Source organism: Erithacus rubecula (assembly GCF_903797595.1).
Source record: "Erithacus rubecula genome assembly, chromosome: 6".
In the NCBI taxonomy this organism is placed as follows: Eukaryota; Metazoa; Chordata; class Aves; order Passeriformes; family Muscicapidae; genus Erithacus; species Erithacus rubecula.
Window position 1 is genome coordinate 45,342,730 of NC_136688.1, and position 26,404 is coordinate 45,369,133.

Here is a 26,404-nt window from a genome sequence, read left to right on the forward strand (position 1 = left end):
GTCTAACCTAGACATCTTCCCAAGATCAGTCTGTCTGCCAAGGATGAGTTCTCCATTATCGTCATCACTATTAACCCTGAAAAGTGGGTTAGAGTCAAGGAGTTCCCTTTCAGGAGACTACTCTGAACTCGGAGCCCAGAATTTTAGTTTGGCAAGAACAGTGACCATGGGCCTGGAGGATATTGTAAAACAAGGTATGGGGACACATTTTTTAACCTGTTATGCAAGTCCATCATTTCTCTCCTAAATACAAATGTACACAAGGAAAGAAGAAACTCTCACCAAGTCCTTCTCATTTGAGCTGAGTCTCATATATCTTTGACACACTGCTTATTTTAAAACATTAAACACTTGTGCAGCTGCTTTTTCAAGATTGAACAGTGCCAGGTTTCTCTGTGGTTTACAAGTTGTTTTGGAAACATTCTGGTTGCTTATAGCGAGTAGCTTTATTATTAATTTTTTTTAACTCTCAGCCTGAAGAGTTACCTCCCCTCTCTCCATACAAATGCTTTCATTTTTATTTGAAGCTTTAAACTGATAGGATTGTAAGGAAAGCCTTTTGGAAAGAAGCCTGTAGGGATCTTGTTAGCTTTGTTAATCCTTACTTTGTTTTGGGGTTTTTTTTGGTTTTTTCCCTATTTTTCACTCCCAAGAGGCATAATGCAAAATCTGTATGTAATCAGAGCTAGAGACTATGTGTGCTGTTCTAGGATAATATTGTCTTGCCCTGCTCTGCTTAGTACCTTGAATACATCCCAAAAAGCTTACTGGCTTTAAAAGCTACTCTAAATCAGTACCCATATACAAGTGCCCTTGTCTCAGTGACTAAACTGAAACAAATGATTGTTTTTTATCCTTGGACAGTGCTATCTAAAGATCTTATAGAGCTTAATAAACAGGAGTCTAAATTTGTAAATGAGTAAATAAGATACTGTTTGAAGTGAAATGAGGGCATGAAGGACCTCACTCTTTGATCCTTGAGTAGGACCCTCAAAGTCAGTGACAGTGCAATCTATCCCACTCAGAAGCAGGAAACAAAAGAACTTATTTCACCAGGTTGGCGACTAGGTGGAATTGCAGCTCTAGGAAGAAGCATATGTTTTTCTTTTTTCTTTTTTTTTTTGTCCAGCCTACTGACCTCTGTCATTTAAAAGTGGGTTATTCCCTTTCAATCTTATTTGTAAAGGCTTTTCTTCCTGGAAGTCTCTCCTGCAGAATGTGATTCTGAATACTGGATGGCTTCCCTTAAAACACTCAGCAAACTTCCTTTTTCTGTATGATTAACGTCAGCACTATCATACTTCACAATGTATCTCAGAGCCAGAGAAACAAACTTTTCTCCAAAGTAAATGGAGAAAAATGTTTTTTAATAAAATACACCTGCATAATAGCATACATTTTTCACATAAGGATTGTTATCCATATGACCTGGAGACTGTTGCTAAGAACTAAATCCCCAGAATTCCAAATCATAGCACTGCTTCCTGTTACAAGAGGCACAGGGCAGACCCTTTATATATCTGAATGCTTCATTTGCATCACAAAGTTTTACCAAAGAAATTTGCCTTTTGAGAGTAACTTACAAGTATCTATGTCCAGTTTGTCTTGTCAGCCATGACAAGTTTTAATGGGCAGCTGGACAGCATAAATCTTGCACTGCCATTGTAATGTATGAGTGGATGCTGAATGATCTGCAAAAATGTGACTTCTCCAGCAATGGTCCCAACTCTTGTTCAGCTGCTTAGTGCAGAGTCCACATTGATTGAATATGTTATCCTACTCCCCTGGGTGTTCCCCTCAGTCTCTTGGTATTTCAGAAAGGTGTTTCCTCCCTTATTCCTGCAAAAACAGACCCTGTGTGGCTACATCTAAAGCTTCAGCTGCATCTCATATTAACATCAGGTTCTGGGAATTCCCCTGGGATGAAGTCCTGGATCTTCTCTGGCTGAAGAAACTCTGGAATTTCCACAGACTTTAAGGTGTTCCTTCCATACCAGAAAAGTGGATATGGAGTTGAGGACCTAACAAGTAAGGCAAGGGCTTTGAAACTGAACAGCCACTCTCTGGTGTGTACTCTGCTCTTAATCCCTGAAATAGCTGGCAGTGCTATCCACATGGATACCTTTAGGGAAAGCACTGAGGAGCTGTGACACTTTTTGAGTTCAGATGGCTGTGCTTGAAGTACCTGTGAGAGGCACTCTCTCGTCCCCTGCTGAAATACTGTTCACAATGAGGAGGAAACAGAGCACTAAAATGCCTGTAACATGTTCCTGCCCGAGCATCCTGCAGCAGAGACAGCCTGACCAGACAGCACCAGGATTTTTTTAAAAGGCATTAAAACTCAGTGGACACCAAGGTGCTGCCCATCTGCTTGGGTCAATGAGGATTAGCCAAAGTAGAGTGGAGTGGCCAAGACCCCTGTGGCTGTTAGGGGTGAGAACTGTTCCTTACCTTGGCAGCAGAACATGCACACAGGGTAGAGGGGAATTACCACCCCCACTGAGTGTCCCTTCTACTCAGCTCCAGCCTGAGTACAAAAGCCTGTGATTTGCATCTTCTTTAATGACACTTTGTTCAGCACAACATAATTATATTTAGTGAAGAACATAGTTTAAAAATAGATTTCTCTTATACTATACAACCAAGCTCATTAACACTTTATCACTTTCATAATTCATTAGTTCCAATTTCCCAGGAGCTGCCATGACAATGATTTTTTTCATCATGCCCAGAAAAATTAAACTCTGTAGGAAGCCATAAAATTGAAATCTTTTGAAAAGGCATGAGTTGGATGCTCAACAGGAGACTCAGGCAGAAATTCAAACCAGGGAAGTTTCAGCCCTTCCCTGATGAGGAAAAAAGCCAGAAGCAACTGGGAGTTAAGTAAAAAACACTAGGAAAGACAAGAAAGACAAAACAGACATAGGTTGAATAGGACAGTCTAGAATTGTGCAATTAAAACCAAAACTATAGCTTCAAAATCATGTGGAAGAAGCAGAGGCATCAGATTACAGAGTAAATAAAAAGGCCTTGAGAAGAAAAAACAGATTAACAGAGGCAGTTTATCTGTTTTACAAAAACACTAGAAGGCCATACAGTACAGTCCTCAAGATCATCAAGAAATAATATGAGAAACAATGCTAAAGACAGATACTAGGAACTTCAAAACAGAGATATTGCAGGCAGGTACGGTAAACACACCAAGGACTTCTACCAATGAAGTCTAAATTTCCCTTCTTTAGCAACATTCAGCTGAAACTCTTTCTCCTAAAATCACCACAAGGCAGTTGCATGAATAAGGGTCAGAACTGGAGAACTGAAACAATAACCTGAAGGAATTGCATCACACTCTCACACATTTCTGCTAAGCACAGGAGGTAGGACAAGCACAGTGCATGGTGCAGACACAACAGCCTCAGCACTGGGGCTATGGCAGTCACTGTAACACTCCATTAAAATACCCAGGGCTTATTCCCTGGGTATTCCCAAGGCAGGAAACTGCTAACCTGCAACAGCTTGAACTGTCAGTGTCTGGGAGTAGGAATTTGGAATTCTGTGCTTTGGAGTGATTCCATCCTCATAGCAGGTTTAGTCACTGAGGGGAGCAGAACAGCAGCAAAACTAGCCTGTGCTGCTAACTGCAAAGGTTGTGGCAACTGTGGTATCAAACCAGAGACTTACATCAAAGGAGAAAAACACCTCTTGTTAGGAGACTATGGATTTATAATCTGAAAATAGAAAACTGGAATCACACCCACAATGATAAATCTCAGTTTCCCAGACCTGTAAGAATAAGAACATCTAAGCACATCCAGCAGTACTTCTGAGAATGGTTGTGTTCTCAGTAGTCCTCTGTCAACATAACTGCTGCAGAATAAGGGATTTGTGTCTTTGAATTCAGATGTCTCTGAAGGACTACACAGATACCAGAAACAAATGAAAAACCAAGTGGATAGCACTAACAGTGCCACTAGAGAAGAAGAAGCTGAAGTAATTGAGTCCCCTGAGCCTGTGTAAGCAATAAGATAGAAATTGGCTTGGCTTGTCCATGTGACCAGAACAATGGAACTAGCAAACACAATTCTGTGGGGAAAAATCAGAGAGGAAAGGAAGGCAGAATGCTCAGGGACAGTTTGACTTAAAGACATCTGCATCTGGATGGAGAAATGATGGGGAGATCCAAAGAATAAAGGGAACATGAATACAGATTCCAGTCAGTGCCTAAAGATTTGCTCTCTTCAGAGCTGATGTTTGAAAGGGGAAGATGAGACAATCATAAATATATATCACAGTTCATAACCTGGCCATGTTCTGTTCATTTACTGAATTGCCAAAGGACACAAAAACAGAGTATAGTCACCAATGAACCACTGATTCATGTTGCTAATGCTTTTGTCACCCACAGAAAACTTCAATTAATTCTTATCTCTTTGTTTCAGACTACTCAAAATTGCCCACTGATCTACACATTTCCCTTTTTATTTCCTGAAGGTGACATTTTTCAATGGGCTTCTAAATATCAGGTAAAACTCAATATGCTGTGGCAATATGTTTGGCTCACAGAACCCAGCTTATTTTTTTCTCTTGCTTTTGGTGATATTCTTGACATTCTGGCACTGTTATGGTGAGATATAGATATTTCCTTGCTCTTCAGGTGCCCTGGATCTAGTTTTACAAGCCCAAGAAATGTGATTTTTTTTTTTTCTCTGCACTTTTCATCAGTATTACAGCAGTCTGACAGATGTCTGCTTGTAGATTCTGCAAAAGTCATGAGTTCCTATAAATGGCAGCATCACGATCCCTCCCTAAGCAGCAGTTCTCATGTCAATGAAATGTCTCCAGCTACCCACAACACACCCACAGCAGAGAAAATCACCTCTTCCTGATTGTCTGCTCAGAGCAGGGTGCCTTGAAGGCATCAATGGCTCCGGGGGAGAGAAATGATGTCCCAGTCAGCAGAGCCCTTTTAGCTGTACAAAATTGCTGTTTTCTGTGTCGTTCCAAGCATTAGAAACATACAGCAGGATGCACATAATGGTCTCCACAGGTGGATGACAACCATTCCTACAAGAGAAGTTCCTGTATCAAACCCATCACCTGCCATCCAAAATAAAAGCACTTATCAGGGATGTCTGCTGGTGTCAGCAGGTGTCTAGAAAAAAAAAAAAAAAAAAAACAGGTTAAGAGAAAAGTATTAGATTTTCTCCCAAGGAAGACGTTCCCCACAGGAGTTTGCAAGGCTTCCCCCACGGGTGCTGTGCTGGGAGCAGATCCAAGTAGCCATGGCAACCTGTGCAGGCTGCTTGACATTGGCCACTGTTCAGAATAAATTTGGGGCTGACTATTGGTCCTGATGGTGTTAGTACCTCGAGTAATGACACATCTAAAGTACTATTCTTACTATTCTTCCATCTGTTCTTACTTGTTTGTAGGCTGCCCAAAAATGTCCCAGGAGAGCTGTGGGTCTCTGTATGATGAATTCCAGCCTGCTGAGAAATATGCTTGGTTTTGTTACCTTCTGTGACCTCCCAGAGCAGGGACAGTCCTATTTATATATACCACCTGCTGAAAACTTCTGTCCTTGAGCTTCAGCAGCTTTTTGTACCTAGTCTTCTTTAACTGTGTAATTCCTGGTGATTTGTGGTGTTCTATGCAATTTAACTATATATGAGAAAAGTAGCTATGTGGTGGCAAAGCACTTATATGTGGAAACTCCTGACACAGAGCCACTCAGACTAATAATTTTTTGTCTAGCATTCAAGCTCTGAAGTGGCAGAGCTTCCTGGCACAGAAACAATCAATAGTCCAAATCCAAGCAATTTGCACATGTATGTGAGCATGTACAGTTGCAGCCTGGTCTCTTATGGATACCTGAGGTTCTTGAGAAAAAAATACTCCCTTAAAGCTATCATCATTTAATAGATGGAGGTTGGAGTGAATTCACACTCTAGGGTTTTGGTTTATTCTCCAGAACAGGACTGGGTTTTGTCTTTATTTTTGTTTCCTGTGTCAGAACTGCAAAGCAGATGGGTTTCAGACTACAGAAATTGTTCATGGTAGATGTTTTGATAATCCCTGAGTGAAATATGATTCTTATTATGGAAAAAGAAGAAAAAACTCGCCAAACATGATTTTTCCAGTTGTGAGAGAAAAGTGAGGGAAAATGATTGTTTTGCTTGAAGTATGTTTTAAATTCCATATTCCAGTCTGGTATGGGTGCATACACTGAGGTTAAACTGTCCATGCTTATCCAACATAAACTGATGCTAGGAATGGCTGTTGAGAATTACATGGCTTTTGTCTCTATCAAAAATGCCTACACTGGAGTATCCAGCCCAAAATAGCAACCTGCTAGGCCTGGGCTAGAGCAAAGGAAGAAGTAAAAGGAGGAAATGCCTGGTTTGGGGAATGAGATATAAACCTGAACAAGAGACAATTTCGAGCAGTTCCTTGCAGGGGAATTGTCTGCTGGCTGGAAACAAGAGCCAGGGAACAGAGGTGAGGGAGAGGAGAGCCAGGCAGATGTCTCCTTCCTGGAGACCCTTCTTTGCAGGAGACCAAGCACAGGCAGGCATGGCAAGGGGCTGAAGACTGCTCACAGGGCTGTGAATCACAGCTGACTGAGGAAGCTGAGTCACAACAGCTGAGCTTTGTGTCCACAGCTCTGGCCTGTGGGCTAGAACAGGGTGAAGGAAGATGCACAGCACAGTGGGCAGTGCCACGGGGGTGGAGCTGGTGCTGCTCCCCAGGAACTCCTGGCATGCTCCTGTGGCAGCTCTGGAGTGCAGCTTTGGGATGGCTCTTGATGCCCAGTGGGCATTTCTGAGAATCCACTGCATGTTTCCTTACCCTTGTCAATGTCTGTTGTAGTGGTGTGTTGTGCACAAACAGGTGTCCAATTTGTGAGACTGTAAGGCTGAAGCAAAGATGGACACATCCCTCCTGCAGATCCAGGTCTTTCTCTCTGCCTTGGGTTATCTGTCAATGAAACTTTCTTCATCAGCCAGTGAATTTTTTCTAGTTTAAAAGCCAAAAGCTCTATAGTAACATGTGAGAATTGGGCTACACAATGCCCAAAGGCATGTCACTATGAAGATGGTCATCTTAAAGAACTCTGCAATATGGTGGTTGCCACTTAAAGGAGAGTGCAGTCACTGAATAACACCATGGGAGGGAGAAGACGGAAGAGATACACAGAAGTGCTCACACTGCCTGTGTGACCCAGGTCAGAGCCCACACACACAGTAATGAAACAGTAATTTCTATTTTTTTTTTTCTTCAAAACACTTTGTCCATCCAGACCAAACCAGATTCCAGCATGGAAAGTCACAAGGTCAGCCCTGTATGTATTGTAGATATGCACATCCTTAGAGACACATGGGTTTGTAACAATCCCTTTGGAAGTGAACTGGGAGATTTTTTTCTTCCCATTGTTTCTGTTAGTGTTACAACACTTGGATGTCTTGAGCTAACTTTTCAGAAAGCCAGGCTGAGATATTTCTTCTCTGGTGTGTCCCTGAAGAATCTTGTTGCATTTGACCACCTGCAGCCAGTTCTTTAAGCTTCATCATATTAGTCCATGCAATCACTGGACAGTCACAGAACACAAGATGTGCCAGCCAAACCTACCTGGTTTGGGTTTTTGGTTTTTTTATCATATAGCTCAAAGAAAACAGCTGCTGAACATCTTTTCTGTTTTTCACCAGTTCTGTACCTGGAAGGATCTGTTCTTGTATTTGAGGATATTTTCAAACTGGTTGCCTTCTACTGTGTCAGCAGGTGAGTTGGATTCATTTGTTTCCATGGCACAGTCATTTTGCCCTCCCCTCCAGTCTGCCCTTCCCCAGTCCCAGCACAGACACCTCTATTTCCTCTGCTACTCTCCAGCCTGCCAGACCAGATGCTTGTATCTACATTAGGGCCAGGTCACCCCACAAGCACCACTGTCCCTGCAGCTGGAAGCTTTGTCCATAGGGCTGCTTCCACAAAGAACAGAGGCACAGGACTGAGGCTAGGAGGGCAGGAAGAGGCACAGAGTTCACTATTTATTTAAAGCTTCAAGAATACACCCACACACACACCTGGTAGCAGCTCATCAAACCTACTAATGGAAAACATGTTGCCTGTAGTTACCTATGGGGAATCTATCAAGAAAAATAGTCCTGAAACAAGGTATGTTCTTTTGCTAGTATTGAAAGTAAAAACAAAGTGTGTGTTTGCTGAGCACAGAAATACCAAGAATAATAGGTACAGAGATGGGAAAGACCTGTAATGTCATTTTCACTAGTTCAAGGTTTGAGCAGCAGCTGATGAGCCCCTCTGTGTGATTAAACCCGTATGTCTGCAGCCTCCTTTAACCTGTGTCCTTGTGCTTAGCACACTGCACAATACCTCACCTACTTACCCCATCCCTACTGCAGCAGGCCTGCTTGTGTGTTGCAGACTTTTGACTTCCTCTGTATAAACTTACATGACTCTTAAAGTAGTTATTTCCTTTTAGGAGGAGAAAGCAGATTCAGGATATGTTTACAAGGCAGTCACATTAGTCACTTGGCTAGGTCACCCAGTAGGAAGAGTCTGTCTGGGGCAGGATAAGTGTGCTAGAATTTATCTAGCCAATCCCCCACTATTCTGAGGCTGCTTCTGCAGCCAGCTGAGTTCAACACTACTGAGGCACAACTCCTACCTGCACACAAGAAACCATGCTCCACCCTCATCAGTTAATAGACATTCAGCCATTTAGAAGTGTGCAGACCCCATAGAATGGACCAAAGTTAACCCCCTGGCCCTTATAAAGATTTTTTCTCCCCAAAGCAAAAACCAGCCCAAATGCAAAATAAAATTGGGCATTTCTAGTAAGTGGCTGGTGACAGAGAAAATATGCTCACATCTGCTTTCCTGCAAAAAGGACCATAGGCTTAAGAAAGAGTCTCAGAAAGAAAGAAAGAAAAGTTCTTCTATTTGCCCTGTTATAGATGTTGTTTCTGGGTGTCAAATACACATTCAGATGGTTCATGTGATTTTTTCCAGGCAGCTGGAAAGACAAGATAAAAAGGCAATAATTTTCTGAGAGAATAAGGTAATAAAAAGACACTGATCTACCATTTGCTGGCAGCTCATAGGAGCTCTCTGAGATGGTGAATGTTGAGGCCTGAGAACAGAGATGCAGTAAATTGTCTATGAATAGCTGGAAACAGCTTTTCAGGGCTGACAGGCTCTTCTCAAAACAACTTTTGCCTGGATATATTACCTACCTGTAGGCAAGAGTTGACTTGGTGTCTGGTCTGCAAACAGCTGCCCCATTAATAAAACCATGTTTTGAAAAAAGGGAAATATTCATGCATATAAAATAACAAAGAAAGCAGAAGGTACATAGACCCTTTTCCTCTTTTAAACCTCATATCTCCCATGAAAAAATAATAAGCCAGGGAACACATCCATTAATGTCTGTGTGACATCAGAGTGCTCAGCAGTGCACAGAGAGGCCAGGAAAACACAAAACATCAGAAAGATCATCTGTTAAAAAGGTCAGAAATAGACCCCCTGCATCCACCTGTCAACAGATAGGTCTGCAGTCCTGTGCTTTTTTGGGGTGTGCATTTGTATGGCAGAGACCTCCTACTCACAAGGCCAGTTTTTTCCATAACAATTTCTTGTACCATGCAGAAGATTTTGTAAAACTTTTTGTGTAAAATTTATCCTGCACCATTCCTTGCTATCATTTAGAGACTGGCTTTTCTAGTCCTTGTTAGAATGGGAATTTAGGCAAGGACAGGGTTAGCAAACTGTCACTGTGCAAGAGGCAAACCTGAACAGTTCACTGGCAGAGCAAGAGCTCTGTTAAATTCTTGAGACTTAAGATGTGCTTCAATGAAACTCAGCCAACATCCTCTGAGAAACCCAGAAATCCTTTTTACAGTAGAAATACAGCATGTTTCCAGAAACCAGGCAGTCACAAGTGTGAGAGTGGAGAGTTAGAGGGATATGTGTTTTCTCAGTGTCATGCAGCTTTCTCACTGTCTGTCCCTTCACCTAAGGGTCACCCTTCCCCAGGCAGGGTCTTCCTTCCCCAATCCCTCTGTGCCTTGCTGTGTACCCATGAATCACACTTACAGGCATTCTTAAAAGAGGAAGCAGAGGAGTGAGAGAGGGATAAACAGAAAGAAAAAGTACTTTAAATTCTTTCCACACAAAAAAGATTGGATTTTCGAATTAAAATAATTGCAATTTGCAATACCTCACTTTTAATGGGAAAATATTTCAACCCTTGTGGCATCCCCTGAGGTGACAGGCATTCATGCACTTTTCAGAGGGCAGAGCCAAGACACAGTGATTCATCCAGTGCTATGGCACGAAGCATTACCACAAAAGCTGATGATCTTTTGTGAAATCAGAGCAACCCAGACTGGCACAATGTCCATAATTCCTTACCAGCCACAACTTTGCAGAACACAGCTGAAATTGTGAGCCAATCCAATCACTAAAACCAAGTGCAGTCTTGAGTTCCTAACAATTGTGGGGGTTATCCTTTTGCTGTTTTTTTTATTGTTTGTTTCTACAGAGATTTGCTGCCCTTTACTCTGAAGCTGCCACAAGCAATATTAGAAGCCAGTAGCTTTCAAGACCTTGAAATTATCTCTAGTCTGGGCATAGGTAAGTCCCTCAAGGCAGTCAGATTTTCACTTGGACTTGTGAGAACAATGGTGCCTTGCACAGATGTAATGCAAGTGGAAGATGGATGAACTATTGCCTTTGGAATAGCTAAAGAGGTCTGAATGCAAGAGGGAGATGTTTATGGTCTTTATGTTTATAGCAGGATGCTGACAAAAAGGGCACTTGCCCTCTGGCCATAAACTTCCACCTGGATCTCTGTCCAGGGTGTGAACTTATACTTGCTGGAAGTAGCTGGAATTTGAGCTATTTGGAAAACACCTTTGCAACTTCTCCTTCTGATGTGTGGGGGCAATGCTGATGAAAGTGTGATATTTTGGAATTTTTATATTTCTGCTTCCTCCTGCAGGATTTCTAGTTGGTAGAGAAATATATATCGTCCCAACATGTTCTCTCACCTCACAGTAATCACATGTGAAAAGGAATATTATTTTTAGTGACAGCACCAAACAAGCAAATTTTAGATGAGATGTATAAAGTTACGGATAGGAAAAGCAATTCTGTTAACTAAAGGAGATCTTCTTTCTATTCCTTTTGATTTAACACACTCCACTTGAGACAGCTACTTCAGTTAGCCACTTCCATACTCCTTGGTTTTTCAGTTTTTCTTCAAGGTATTGAAAACAGCCAAACAACGGAAAAAACCAACGAGTTAGCTTATTTAGAGATAAGTTATTAGAGCACTCTCAGTATTTTTGGATCTTCTGCATCATACCTCCCAGAAGGCATGGGCAAACCCCACTGGTTTCAGTTCAGGGAGTTTTTTGAATTTCACCAACAGATTTGCCTCTAACACTTTCAGCATCCTCTATTTTGAGTATGTTCCATTTTTTCAAAGCATCCTTTTATATGGATGTCCAGTCAGCACTTATTGCTGATAAAAAGGTACTTTACAACTTGAGATAACAAGTTAAAAACTTAATTTTTTATAACAAATCTAAAAGTTAGGATTAAAATGTAGGAAGTGTATCATGAAACTGCAACCTTCAGTCTAATTTGAGCTAGCAGAGGCTATCTTGATTCAGGCAACAGTTTTCAGCAACTTCTGAAAGAAGAGGTTATTTAAAGCACCGGCACCAAAGCAATTTTGTTTGTAGTCTTTTTCCTTCTTTCTTGTACTGGTGGCCATAAAAGTAGTGAAGCTTGGAAATTTATTTCTTGTGGTGTATTTCATACCAGGCAAGTCTCTGACAACAGAAGAAAACCTGCTGTTGTGTGCAGTCTTCCTGGGAAATGATGCTGCTTCCTGAAGTGCCATACTGTCTTAGTAGAGTCAAACAGGCTCAGCTAATGACAGATGCTGTTTATTGCTTCCTGGAACAAAATTTTGTGGATACAAATGGGTACACAAACAATTAAGTGCTTCCCAAAGTGGCACTTCCAAAGGAAACAAATCATTGTTTGAAATTCTCATATGTTGCTTTGTGTTTATTCCAAAGTAATATGTTTCAAGGGGATAAAGTGAGATGTCTATCTGCAAGCTGAATTGTTCCACAAAGAATCTGGCTGTTCTGTATGTTGTCACAGAGGATGTACTGCAGGCCCTCTAGTACTGACCTCACTGGTACAGAAGTTATTTTAGCAGGAGAACAAACATGATTGCACTGCACAAAGAGCACATACCATCACAGATACGCCAAAGACTCCAAGAGCTGCTTAATTATCCCTCCCAGAGTGCAAGATAAGGGAAGATCCAGGACAGCAATGGGAAATAATCAAACACCCTCTCTGCAGTGTGAGACAGTGTGGCTGTGCTGGGAAATGTCTGCTCTGAAGCAGCTGTGTTACTTGGTAGAACTACATCATCTGCTCCTTCCCAGACTGAGTGGAGCTTTGCATTTTCATCACAGTGCCTTGTCCTGATCACTGCTGAGAAAAATGACCAACTTCCCCTCTGCAGATCAGCATACTCACCATTTCCTCAGCCCATGAGACTTCACAGCATTACATTCTGACTTAAAACAACTTCCTCTGCCCTGCATTTACAGTAGAGCAGGAGAGCTAAAGGAAAAGGGTACCCCAGCCAGTCTCAGATATCAGGGGGGTCTCAGCATGGTGTTACTATGTGCAGTTGCATCTGCATGTCTATTACCAAATTCTGCTGTTAAGAGTCCTGTTGTTCCTAACAACATTATAGTTTTAGCTGCCTTGTTCTTCTCCCTCTCACAGTAAGAAATCAGAGAATAAAACTGTTTTAACATCAGTCACCCTAAGATAACATGCTGACATGCTTATGAAGCTGAATTTGCCATGGATGCTAGCCTAGGCTGCAAGAAGCTAAATAGACAATTTTATCCTGATGGGAATAGATTTTCTTTTACTCACCTCTTCACTTGAGATCTGTACCCCTTGCTCAGCACCGTGGGTGATCCCATATATGTGTGCAGCCCCATTCATCCTCTCTTGGGCTCAGGATGTGATGTTTTGGCAGGGAGACATTCCTGATAGCAAGCACAGGGCAGGGTTCAGGCATTGCATGACAGCCCCATCGTGTCCCCTGAAATCCACATAGAAATGTGTGCCATCAGTGTCAGCTCTGTGTTTAGGCATGCTGAAATAGTTATTTAGTTGTCTGCATCCCTGTGTTTCCAGGATTTCCCATCTTCCCTTTACCCCTAAATCTGTGGGCATCTATACAGTTCTTATCCAGTGAATACCCTCAGAAGTTTATACCCTTTTCCTTGATCAGAACATATGAGGTTTGCTGGATCCTGTTTCCTGATGCTTCCAGCAGTGGACCCTGGATCAGCAGCTTTAATATTGATCGAAAGCAATCAGACTTGTAAGGCAGGTTTGAAACCTCACCTTTGGGGGAAAGGAAAAAAGTTGGATGGGATTCTGATTCAATTTAAAAAAATGTACCAATGCTTTGTAATTTTTTTAAAAAACAGCTGTTAAAACACATTATAAGAAGAGATTTCTGACATGAATGATTACTTGCATGTGAAACACTATCTTTCTTTTTCTTCATAGTTGAAGGCACTGAAGTAGTTAACTATTCCTTGGTCCTTCATCATACATCCTTCCTGTGCACAGTCATTTGCATCATCTTTTCTGACACCTGCAGGCAGACAGACTCTAGGTGCAAGGCAGAGTGGCCATGGTTATAAATAACAGAACTATAGACTTTATTAGTAATACTAATCTGGGGAAGGTGTTTAAAATCATGTGTTTCCAGACTGATTGTACTGCCAAGCAGTATCAGATGGTCTGTAGAACTCATTGCCACATGAGCTTGCTGCATAGTAGAGCCATCTTCAGCTGTTGTCTCCTGGTGCATGTTGGATGCTGCTGTCTATCTCAGACTGCACCTTACTGCTGTGAGCAAGAGGCAGGCACACCCTGCCTGGGGTCTTCACATCCTCTCCTCAGATATCCACAGCTATTTGCACTTGGAGGGCTGTGATCCCTGAGCAAGCATAGATCCTTTTCACAACCATTTGTACTTGTTACTTGCACTTTCCTGCTTGTACTGAAAATGCTGAACAGCATTAACTTTCACTAGGTGAGTGTCATAAAGTTGACAGAGGAGAGTATTCTGGTGAAGCTTCTGAGCTTATTCCCTGGCTTGAAGAATTTCACATGCATAAAACAGGCAACTCTTTCTTCACACTGTTTTGTGCAGAGGTTTGAAAGTTCAACATTGAGACTTATGTACCATTTCTTTTGACAATAAGTAGATTTTCTACATATCATTAGCAACTAAAATTCTCTCAGTTTTTATATTTTTATTTTTATTTTTGCGTTTCTTTTTGCAGATTTCTGGGATTCCTACTTGAACCACAGAAGACAGGACTTATCCCACCCTGCAAAAGACTCTGCTTTCAGTACTGCCCAGGCAGACAGTTCAAGATCTAGCCAATGTTTTGCAAGTAGCACAAACCACTGCTCATGTGAAATTGAGCTGTCAATAGGAAATGACAGGCTGTGGTTTGTGAATCCTATTTTTATAGAAGAGTGCAGTAATCCTTGCCCTCAAGATGTACCTTCTCCTAAAGGCCACTCTGGGAGCACTGATCTCCCCCCTGCCACCATGCTCACGGAACGGAGATCTCCTCGACGGCCTCCTCCCCCTCCACCTTCTCATGCCCTCACTCAGAAATCTTCCCTGAAGCTCCCACAGGACCCCATGACTGCCAGGGAAGACAAGATACCTATTGAGCCACTAGGAAAGAGGATGGAGGCAATGAAAATTGAGGGTGCTGAGGATAAAGCAGAAGGGAAGCAGAGCTGCTGGGGCCAGGAGCCCTCGGCAGGCAGCCCCAGGAAGGGCTCCCAGCCCTCTGCTCCCCCGCGGAGGCGGCTGAGCGAGAGGACTGCAGAGGAGAGCTCTGTGGGTAATCCTGCAAGTTGTGAAATGCCAAAAGGGGAAGGGACAGAAGAAAACCAAGATACAAGTGCAGAGAGCAGAGATAAAACCTCGCTGTGCAAAAAGGCTGTGGAAATGCCTGGGGAGGTTCCCAGAAGGGCTGTATCACAGCTGCAGAAGACAAAGCCTGAACCTGCAGAGAAGAAGGAGGACATGCCTAAGATACAAAGCTATCCCAGTGAGAAAGGAAAGTCACCTCCTATCCCACCACCGAGAAGAAAGAGGGTTTCCCAGGCAGTGAGGATCCCCAGCTCCTGCCAGCCGAAGCAAAGAACAGTGGCAGAGACGGCGGTGGCCAGCGGGCAGGCTGTGTGCAAGGGCAGCCCAGCCACAGTGACAGGTGCTGCCTCCTGGACACAAACCCAGACTGAACCGGGACATGGCCACAAGTCTGTCAGCTCAGCTGAACTGGGGAGCTCCCGCTTGTCCCTGGAGGACCTGGGAGGCAGCACCATGGCTCAGGCATCAACATCTGAGCCAGACTCCTACTCCACCAGCAGCACAGAGGATGACCTGGAGATACTGAGTAGTTCATCTGGTAAAAAGACACGTTCTGTGATCTTGGCCAAGGCAAAAAACAGACTGTCCTTGGTGAACCTGTCCAACGTCTTCACAGTCTTTTTGTCTAGTGACAGGAAGCTGCAGAAGAAGATAGTGGAGCTGGCCCAGGACAAGGACTCATACTTTGGCAACCTAGTGCGGGACTACAGAGTGTACAGTTTAGAGATGATGGCAAAGCAGAGCTCCAGCACAGAGATGCTACAAGAGATCCGGCTGATGATGACACAGCTGAAGAGTTACTTAGTGCAGAGCACCGAGTTGAAATCTCTGATAGACCCAGCCTCCCACACTGAGGAACAATTAGGTAGGTAACTGTGATCCCTGGGCATAGTTTGGGAGGGTGAGGAGGGAGACAGAATTATGCAGACACAGGTTCTGCTTTACAGAATTATAAACCATTTCCTAAAACCTAAGCAGCACAAATTGAAGTCTGCTCTGTGGTTTCCAGTGCTTGGAGGAACAGCTCTAAAACCTGAATGAGGGGGAAAATCCCCTTATGAATGTTTTAAAGGGAAGAGTTTAAGCAGAAGAGACATGTGTTTGTGTGTATGAGAGACATGCATGCATATATATATGTGTGTGTGTGTGTGTGTGTGTGTGGCTGTGTGTTTATGCCTACACATAGAGCTGAATTCACTGGAAGCACAAAAAGCAAACTTTCCCCTTCACAGCTGCATTCCCATGTCTTTCCACATCCACTGCTCTGCTACAAGGATGGAGATTGGTTATGGATGCAGGGAGTTCCCTGCTTGTGGCATACAGCTTAGAAGTCAATCTAAAGATGGTCAATCCTTCACAGGGAGGGACAAGACTATGATGATTTTGAGTGGCAGGTTGGAGCAATCACTTGATTCCGCTTTGAGCTCCTCAGAGCTCAGAGATACAAAAGAGCTGACTGTTGCAAGACTACTGTCAGTTACAAAATGAAATGTTCACCTCTTTGCTATAGATATAATTTGCCTTTGGGGAGAAATAATATTATTTGTAACTGTTTACAGGTGTTTCATTGCATCTCATTCATATCCTGTGAGGGAATAATGTGCTACTTCTCTCTTTGCTAAGGATTGGACTGGTCTATTTAATGTATGTCCACGACAGAATATTAAAAAGAGTTGTAGGACTTTTTATCCCAGTGAAAGCTGTACAGCCAGAAAAAGCATGCACACACATGCTCCTTTGAAAGCTTAAAACTGTTTCTTGAGGACCTGAGAACCAATGCAGAGCTATTTGTGGGTCCTTAAGTCAGCTTAAAACAAGATGGGAGCTGGAAGACCCAGAATATGGAGTGAACCACATAAGTGACCAGGGATTCCAGGAGATCTTTCAGTATTAGGCATGCAGTACTAGGGACTCAGCTAAGTGGTGAGCCAGGAATAAAAGGCAGTCCACATCAGTCTCAGTGGGCTCTGCTGATTTCCTTCTCCCCCAGCAAAGGCTTCACATGATCCTGCAGATCCTCAGCAGAGGAGACCTGCAGCCATCCCCAGCCATATCTAGGAGAGCTATGGCACCTTGTTAACATCTTCAGTCTTTCTCCTAATAACCTCTTCCTTCAAGATGGGGAGTGTGGGGGCAGAACAAAGAAGTCCGTCTTGATTAGTGAAAGTGGAAAGGAGGAAGAAAGAAATGTCCTTGTTATGCTTGGTAGAACTGCATGTGTGAAAGTATCCCACCACCTTCCCACAGACATGCCTGGTTCTACCCTGTATCTAACACTGTTCACTGATGGCTCCTTAACAGGATGATGTGGCCCAGTCAGCCTTGACAGGACTGTCTTCATGTGTGGAGGACAGGGATCCCCCTGGAAGATTACCACTTGAATTTGCCCTGCTTCAGGATGATTGGTTCTTTGGATTCTTTAAAATAGTTGGATTTTGAATACATAAATATTACTGCCCTCTGGTTCGTTCCTCACTGCCTGAGCAGATGAACTCTTCTGCCAAGGACCTTTCCACCTCAGTGCAACAAGAGGATCTCTTGCAGTCCCTCTAGTTCTCTAGGAGTTGCCTCTGGTTTCTAGGAATCAGACAACAAACTTCCTCACTGTCATGCTTCCTTTAATCTTCAGCCAAATATTAGGCAAATGCTCAACCCACTCACACTCTTTCCTCCTCTACAGGTGGCATAAGAGGTGTCTTATAGGATCAGTAATTTAGAGTACCTTGAGCAGTAATGATAAGAAACTTCTAACCAGATATTGGTGTCTGTCTCTGAGCTGGTGGTTGCAGCTGCTTTGAGGAAAGAAAGGGTGCTTTGGGGCTGCAATTAATTTCACCCCAAAGTGAACATCTCAGACAAGTCAAAAGGAGAGGTCGGAAGGGATGTGAGATGAATTGCATCTGGGCATCTGCAAGGGCAGGGCTGTGAAAAAAAATCACAGTTAGGTGAGATTCCTCTTCTTTCCCCAGAGTTGGTTTTCCTGCTGCCTGGCAATGCCATGCTGGTCAGCCAGGAGTCAGGCAAAGAGAGCAGGTACTGCTGGTAGCAGGAGGTCTCCTACAGCTCCAGTGACAGAGACTACCTACTGATGCTCTTCTCAAGCCTGTCTAGGACTTCTGGATAGTATTGGTAATGAAATGTTTACTTTCTGGGATGTAATTTCTGTTCCATTCTCACAGCTATGTAGTAGTGCTTGAACACTCAGCCACGTGCTTCCTTAGGACTTTTACTTGCACTTGTATTGCTTTATTGCTTATTCATGATGTGCTTTTGTGTTCTCCCTTCTCTATGCAGAAGTGATTGCTGAGACAGCTTTGTACAAATGTGTCCTGAAACCTTTAAAGGAAGCCATTAATTCTTCCTTAAAAGAAATACACAACAAAGATGGATCTTTACAGCAGCTGAGAGAGAACCAACTTGTGATACAAAACACAACTACCACTGACTTGGGCATCACAACCAGTGTGCCTGAAACTGCTGTGCTGGAAAAGATCCTTCACAAGTTCACAACCATGCACAAGACCTACTCTCCAGAAAAGAAAATTGCCATCTTGCTGAAGACCTGCAAACTCATCTATGATTCCATGGCTCAGGGAAATCCAGGTACAGGACTCCTACTGCAATGGTATCCACTATGGGTCTTTCTCCATGTATCAAAGGAACAGGGTTTATGATACAGTTGGCATGGCAATATTCTCATTGGAGGTAGCAGTGATGGTTCATGTGTCTGGCATCAGATGTCTGCAGGTTGTGTTCAGAATGGAATGGTTAGTGAAGTTTTCTGCACTAATAACTGGTGTAAGATGTTACCTGATTAACTCTAAACTCCATAAATCCAAAAAATAATTGCCTGTGTGTGTTTTATGGATAATGTTATTTTTGCACAGGTCTTTACACAGCTCTCCAAATATCCTCAGGGCTCTGTCCCAGCTTGTAGCAGAGTAGTGGTAAATTCTAGGAAAGGGTCTTTGGGAAAAGACTCTTGATTTGGCCTTTACAGAGTTTTGCCTAATCTGAGGAGGAGATGCAGAATGCTGGTAGTTTGTTACTCATTCTTGATGCTCCAGTAAATTCTAAAAGCCACTTCTTCAGTGCGAGACAGTATGTGCTCTGAGTATAAACACAACATGGGCCTCAGGCCAACCACTAATGCAGAAATGAAACCCTTGGCCTGCAGACAAGATGCATCTTTGCAGGTAGACCAGCAAGTCCCTTCCTCAAGCAATCTGTTTAGCCAGTTCCAGAGGTTTTTTTTTTACACTGTGAGCTAATGACCAGCCATACCTGAATTTGGAGAGAAGCCAGGTATTAATATGCAATAACTTGTGCTTGTTCAAGAACTCACAGTCACAAAAGGTGCTTTTAGCTGTTCTGCTTTATTTTGTACTGGCAACAGCTTTGGAGTGCTCATACAGGGATTGTTATATCCCTGCTGAGCCTCACCTCAAGGTGATCTCTTGGATAATAAGCAAAAAGGTTCAGGGACCAGTCTAGACACATCAACAACAGAGCAAGAAACCACCCCAGGGCTGAGCCTTAGCTGCAGAGTGGAAAGGACTTCTCACTGTCTCCAGGTATTATGAGATTTCGATATATGTAGGGGAATTTGCTGTAACTTTGTTAAAATAGTTGTGTGAAGTTTGAGAAAAAATTTGGTTTAGGTGAAGGACTTGCAAGCCTCACTAAAACCCACATAGTTTCCTTCTGATGCTGGTGGCATGTTACATACACATCACATCTTAGTTAACTCAGGGCTGGAATTTCTCTCTTGAAAGAAATACTGTTGTGTCACTTTATCAAACAGAAATGAGGAGTCAGGGAAATAATTCAAAAACCCCTACATGTTTAAAATATTGACATTCATGAAATCAGATGGTTTCATTGTGGTTTGCTACACTAATCAAAGCACTGCATTTCAGACAGCTGTTTTCTCATCCTGAGTACTACTGCCAGCAGGGTGTAGGTTGGAAGCTGATTTCACCCCTGTGCATCCAGTTCCCTCTCCCTTATATCCAGTTCCCTCTTTGTTACACATGATCAATGATGCATATCAGGGCTTGGCCAGAAGAAAACTGGCCTGGAATTATGGACATGTACCCCAATGAATTCACACCTGAAAAAGAGGCTAAGGGGAGAAGAATGCTGTATCTAACTCCTAGAAAACAGCAGACTAGGAGAGAAATTGAGTGAAATGCCCTATAGACTCACTTAGAAGTAAAATGTGTGAAGCCTCTTCCACAGAATAAACAGAACCCAGATCATTTTCATTTTCTAGTGGCAAAGACAGATTCTCAGCAACCTGAAATATTTTTCTGACAGGGAATTCCAGCTGGTGGCATGCAGAAGATCATGCTGTGGGCTGCTCAGAGCAGAGTTCAGCAGGTGGGAATCCTCCTTCTGCTCTCTGCCCATCTCAAGAGCAACAGAACAGGGCCCCTTTTGCTTTCAGCCAGCCATAAGGCAGCACAGTGTTCTTCACACAGGAAGAGCAGAGGCCATGCTCAGCTTCCTGTGCAATAGCTTCTTCTCCTTTTTGCTCCTTTTCCTCACTGCTCAACTAGAAAGTTCCCTCCTCTTCCAAGATTAGAGCAGGTGAAACAGAAAACTAATCATTCCCTTTGCTACAGGACCAAAATCAGTCTTCCTGTGTCATAAACATTACCTGTTCAATAACATGGAAACCACTTGTGTTGTCTGGTTTAATTTGCAATTTGTCAGCTCAGGTCAGGTCTTTTTTCATTTTAGGCAGGACATAGGATGACCCAAGAATATGGTTTCATTTCTCAAAGCAAAATGCAAACACCATCAAATCAAGCACTTTTTTTTTTCAGACACATATGAAAATACAAGTTTTTTTAACATTTTGAGACCCACGTATAGCAATCCAGGTCTAGCCAGGATGTACTTTGCTACCAAGAGGTACCAAGTTTCCTGTAAAACTAAGGACAGGCTTACTCAGGAACATCTGTATCTGTGGTGGTGCCCATCTTTGCCCTGATGAAAGAGTCATGAAACTTTAAAGTCTGCCTTGACTGACCCCATGTATATCAAGACATTTTAAGAAATAAGGAGATCTTTGGTTTGATTACAATTCATATTACATGGCAAAAATCTGACTGTGGTTGAAATTCCTGATACTTAAGACTAAGAACTGAACGGGTCAGATCCTAAACTGGTTTAAACTAACTAGCATTTCTTCCTCAAGCTGAAGGACATCAGCTTGTGGAAGTGATTCATCACAAGGAATTAGGAAGGCAAGTTCACAGTCTTTGTTATACACCTTTCTTGCAGGACACCACTGAGTACAGCTCCATGGCAGAGTTGAAGTAGGACAAATCTGGCTACCCCTCTCTGTAGGTGGCCACAGAGGGGTATCATGCCCAGCTTCCCAGCACACACATTGTGGAGACAGTCCATGGAGTCCGATGATTCATTTCTGCTTTAGAGCAAGATGACTCCAGGCAAACTCCAGTGACAACACTGATTAATTCATTACTGGCTATAAAAGAAATTAAGGGACTGTGGTTCAGATGCTCATATGTACTATGTAGGTAGTGATATTAGTAAGTGAATCCTCACCAAAAGCACAATTATGATAGTATTGAGATGTCTCACTGAGCTTTTCCAACTCTTCTATGCAAACTTAAATAACTGAAACATATGCCTCCAAGAATATAACTGACAATCTGAAAATATGTAACCTGCCTGCTAAAAATACTAGGGATGGTTAGTAAGAATAAAATGCATTTAAGAAATAGAGTTTGGAAACCCACACCCCACAAAATGGCTGGCTTTTTTTTTTAGCACTAGAAAAATTAAGAGGCAGGAATCATGCAGCTCTTGAATTTGGAAGGCATGCTGCAATGTCCACAGGGACAGCTGGGCACATAGGTGATTTATGCAGAAACACAGTAATGTTATATAGAAATAAACCCCCTATTACATGTCTTTCAGAAATACCTTTGCTCAGACAAAAGATTAAATGTATATTGTATGGTATCAGTAGAATGAGAGTCTCTGCTTTTCATCAGGAACACAAGTGACACCTGTAGAGTAATAAATGATGGAAATCTGCAATCTGTGGTGTGTACTGGTAGTGGTGTGCCTGGGTCACCCAGTCTTGTGCTGCCTGGGAGCTGCCACAGTGGAAGAGAACTGATGGAAAAACAAAGCAGCAATAGGCATTGGTTTACGGAGACAAACTGTGAAGCAAATAGGCCAAATTTGGTCAGTCCATGAGTGAGGAAGATAAGGGATGCAAAAGCTCTAAGTTTAGGCTAGAAGTTTGAAAATGGGCAGACTGCTTTCAAAGGAAATTAAAGAAGAATGGAGGTACAATTTTCTTCCCGCAACATTTCTAACTTGTAAACTTCCTACGATCATGAAGCTTCATTTTTGGATTATCTTTAAACTGCACATGCAGCTGGACTATACAGTTCAAAACTCTAGTTTGTACTAGTTATGGAATTGGCTAGGTGACCAAAACATCTGTTTTAATAATTTCTGTTGCATAGATTTACATAGATAATGTGCATAGTCTGCTTTTGGAAAAAGAGGCTAGATATTAATTATGTTCCATTCCATTTCTCTTCCTTAGCCTTTAGAATGAAGTTTGTCACCCCTACAGAACTGAGCAGGCAGATATTAGCTGCACTAATGCACTCCTATAAGGCTCTGAAGTTGGCAGAAACAAAGCTGTGTCTTCAGTGGGATAGTTGAGCTTGTGCAAAGGAAACTGGGCTCCAATACTTCAGCAGCCAGGGAAAAGCCCATGCTAGAAGAAGCTCCTAAAGCTGTCAGAGCAATCCCATTACACTGCTTATTATCATATCTCACTTCTGAGAAGAAAATAAGGCTATACATAACAGGTTTACTTTGATATCTTTTCGAAGAGGATATTTGTATTTAAGTTACTTTTAATGAAGACTGATGGACTAGAGATTTTGGGTTTTCTGCCATCTAGCACAATTTCTACATTTGAATAAAAGAGACAGTTCAAATTTTTCATGGGGAGTCAATTCCTCTGATCTCTAAACCATATATTTTTGAAGTGAATTCATGCTGTCTCCATCTATTAACTTACTTAATTCACTATATCACAAATTAAACCTTGCTGAAAGTATTATGGGACAGACAAGAGACAGCAAAATACTAGTGTGTGGAAGGAAAGTGACAATCTTTTCCTATGATCTTGAACAAATCTCAGTTAACTTTTGTGCACCTCAGGTTTCCTAGCTACAAACTGAGGCTACAATTCACATTTTGTGGAGATCTGCTTTTAGACATCAAGCTAATTTTTGTAAAATATTAGAGTAAGGTGCAGGACATCACCTATGTCTGCTGGTTTTCAGAACATACGCAGACAGAAAAGGAACGTATGAATGTGTTTAAATAGGCTGTAATTTCCTTATGGAGGCTTGGGCAGAATTCCAGTTGCTTTAAATCATATATTTAATTAATACTCATCTATTCAAGTGCTGCATCCCAGCCAGGAGCTGACGTTGTATTTGCTTTGCTATAAACATAATAGGATGAGTTTGTGGCAGAAGGCTTATTTTAAGCTTCTTAGAGATATTTATTAAATAAATGTTTCCTGACCCCACAGGGAAGAAGGGGAAATAAATATCTGGAGTAGGACACCACCACCTTGAATAGACAAACTCAGTCTGTCACTGGGAGCAGTGGCAGGGTCAGAGCTAGATTTAACTCCGTCAGCTGCAAAAATTCCCCTTTGTGAGAGACCACAAATGGAGCAAGCCACACAGGTCTAGGAATTTGGCTCAGGCCCAGCTTGAAAGTAGAGCTGGGGAGGAGCAGCCTGCAGAGAATCCCCCTGCTGCAGCTCCCAGATGGACACTGTCTTGTGCCCTGTTGCCTTTCATGGCACAGGATGCATGTGAGTTTTACAGTGCTGAAGCAACCTCTCATGTCTCTTGGTTGACAGGCATTATTTCATCTATCTTTGTAGACTCCTGCTTCTGCTCATATTTGAGTTGCTGAGAGCACATATTATCCCCACGGATGGACTGAGATACAGAGCACCTCAGGGCCATGCTTGGACTGATGGCAAAGCTGGTCCCTGTACCAGGGCCAGGAGAGCAGGGGAGAGAGTCCTGCCCTCTCAGCCACTTTTTCTTGCAGTCAGTGAAGAGATGCTACTGAGATGCCTGCAAGGTACAATGTACCACTCTATATGGTCTGACCTGCCCTTGGGCACACTGGAGGTACATGCCAACACATGGAGTCAGAGCCAGATCACCAGTGATTAGTTTTGCTTTTCCCTTGTTTCTCTGCTCCTGCTGACTTCAGCTTTTGCTACAGATGTGGGTATTTAAAATTGGATGTCACAGAGCCACAGGTGGATTAAGGTGGTGTCTAGTAATTTAGACAGGTTGTGAGGGCACAGCATATGGAACACATGTTCTTTTCATTATTTCAGTCAGACATCCCTACTCAGCATTTTTTGCACAAAAAGAAAATGTAGATCAGATTTTCATATGTAAGGCATATAAAATGTTGGGGGTCCAATAATATTTCTATGAAGTCTTAAAGTTGAGAAGAGTTTATACCAAGGAATAGAGGGCGGAGCAGCAAAATCAGCTTATAGAAATTAGATAAACCACATAAAACAGAGTTGTCTCCATGTCTGATTGTACGTACAACCACTTCTCAGACAAAAAAAAAAAAAAGATTCTGTAGGCATTCTTGAGAATTTTTGTCTTTCACCTCTGTTGACACCAGAAGTTGATCAATGGGGACATTGAATTGTTTAGTTCCAAGCTGCTGTTTCCATTCTGCTTTAGTTTGTCAGTCTATTCTCTGTTCATTATCTATTTTGGTGACATGTGAAAAAAACACCAACCAACCAACCAACCAACCAACCAACCAATCAACCAACCCACCACCAAACAAACAACTCAAGAGTTTTTTCCCAGTGAATAGGAATTTATATTGTGAAGTAGCAACTTTCTTGGATGCCCTATCAGACACAACATGAATTAGTCATGAAAGAGAAGTAGTAGGAGAAATTCTGTTATTGGTGTTACACTGTAAATCCCTTGGCCTTCAATGTTAGAATCATTCTATCCATGCCACTGGTTAGTTTTTAATGAAGGGGAAAATGAGCCTAAAAAGTCTTTGGTATTTTGTATTCCTTTATACTAGTTTCAATTAGAGCTAACTCTGTTGACCTCTGGAGTACTTGGAGCAAAAGGAGAAGAGGACTTATTGCTGTGAAGTTTTTCTGTTACATTTTCATGTCTCAGTTTTGTCATCTTTTTTCTTTTTTTTTCCTGGAAAATGTTGAACAGCTGTAATACTACTTGTATTAGGGTAATGTATATGATGGTAATGAATCAGAGCTAAAGCTTTCACAGAGACATAAGCCAAGGAAACAATAGACCAAAAAAATGTCCGTCCAGATGTTAATGGAACAATGAAGTCCATTTATAGTTTTGTTGGAGACCTAAGGCTGTGTCTTTTAACTAAAGGCAGCATAACCAAGGAATCAGAACTGAAAGTGTTAATCCAGCTTTCATTAAATAAATAGTCTATGTTTTGGCATGTGTAGGCTCTGTTAGAAGCAGACTGACTTATGACCCTGACAATTTCTCATTCTCTAACACTTTGTTTTAAATGGATCAACTCTTTTTTCACTAGATGCATTACTGGGTTTATTTCAAAGCCACACCTTTTTTTTTTTTTTTTTTTTTTTTTAAATATCAGGAGCTAAGCTCATGTTTATTTGAGGCTTCAGGAGAATATCTTTCTTTGCCAGTGGAGAATCTGCGTCAGCTATGAATGATAAAAAAAGAAATCTGACTCATGGCAAATATTTGAAATAAGTCATTGGGAACATTTGAGAAATAGGAATGTATGCCCTACCATGGAAGAGCATGTGTGCTGTGGGCCAAAAATGGCTAGAGCATAATTCCACCAAAACTGCATCAAGGGTAGCTTTGATTTCTTGAGGTGAGACAAGCAGCTCTCAAGTGAGACACACATAGTCCATGAAACCAACATATCCAAATGCACTGGTGAGAAAAAACTCCCCACAGTCTGAGGAAAGACATTCAGAACGAAAGCAGATGAGGTTAAGAGGTCAGCTCTGAATGTTGGGAAGATAGGTCTGGTAAGAAACTTGTTATTGTGGGTTTTCCATGATGAATTTATGACATGTTGGTTAAAAGTGAAAGTTCCTTTCAAATCAGAAAAGTTATCCTTGTGTTCTTTGTGGTTTATGCAGGGAAGCTTCCATTTGGATTCTATTTTAAGCAGTAATTATTTATAATGATGACTGTTAGCATGCATTTTTTTGTCCTTAGAGATCCCAAGGAGCTCTTACAGACTGTATATTAGGTCACT

At 42.1% G+C, this 26,404-nt stretch overlaps 1 protein-coding gene across 1 annotated transcript in view; it reads left to right on the forward strand.

Moving 5' to 3' along the window:
- The window catches only part of RIN3 (Ras and Rab interactor 3), a 65,418-nt gene that overhangs the window by 30,533 nt on the left and 8,481 nt on the right, over window positions 1-26,404 (forward strand). Inside the window, exons 4-7 of the mRNA XM_079308132.1 lie at window positions 7,707-7,779; window positions 10,562-10,653; window positions 14,430-15,905; window positions 18,335-18,643. Coding sequence (XP_079164258.1) covers window positions 7,707-7,779; window positions 10,562-10,653; window positions 14,430-15,905; window positions 18,335-18,643 — 1,950 coding nt within the window. The remainder of the gene's footprint in view (window positions 1-7,706; window positions 7,780-10,561; window positions 10,654-14,429; window positions 15,906-18,334; window positions 18,644-26,404) is intronic.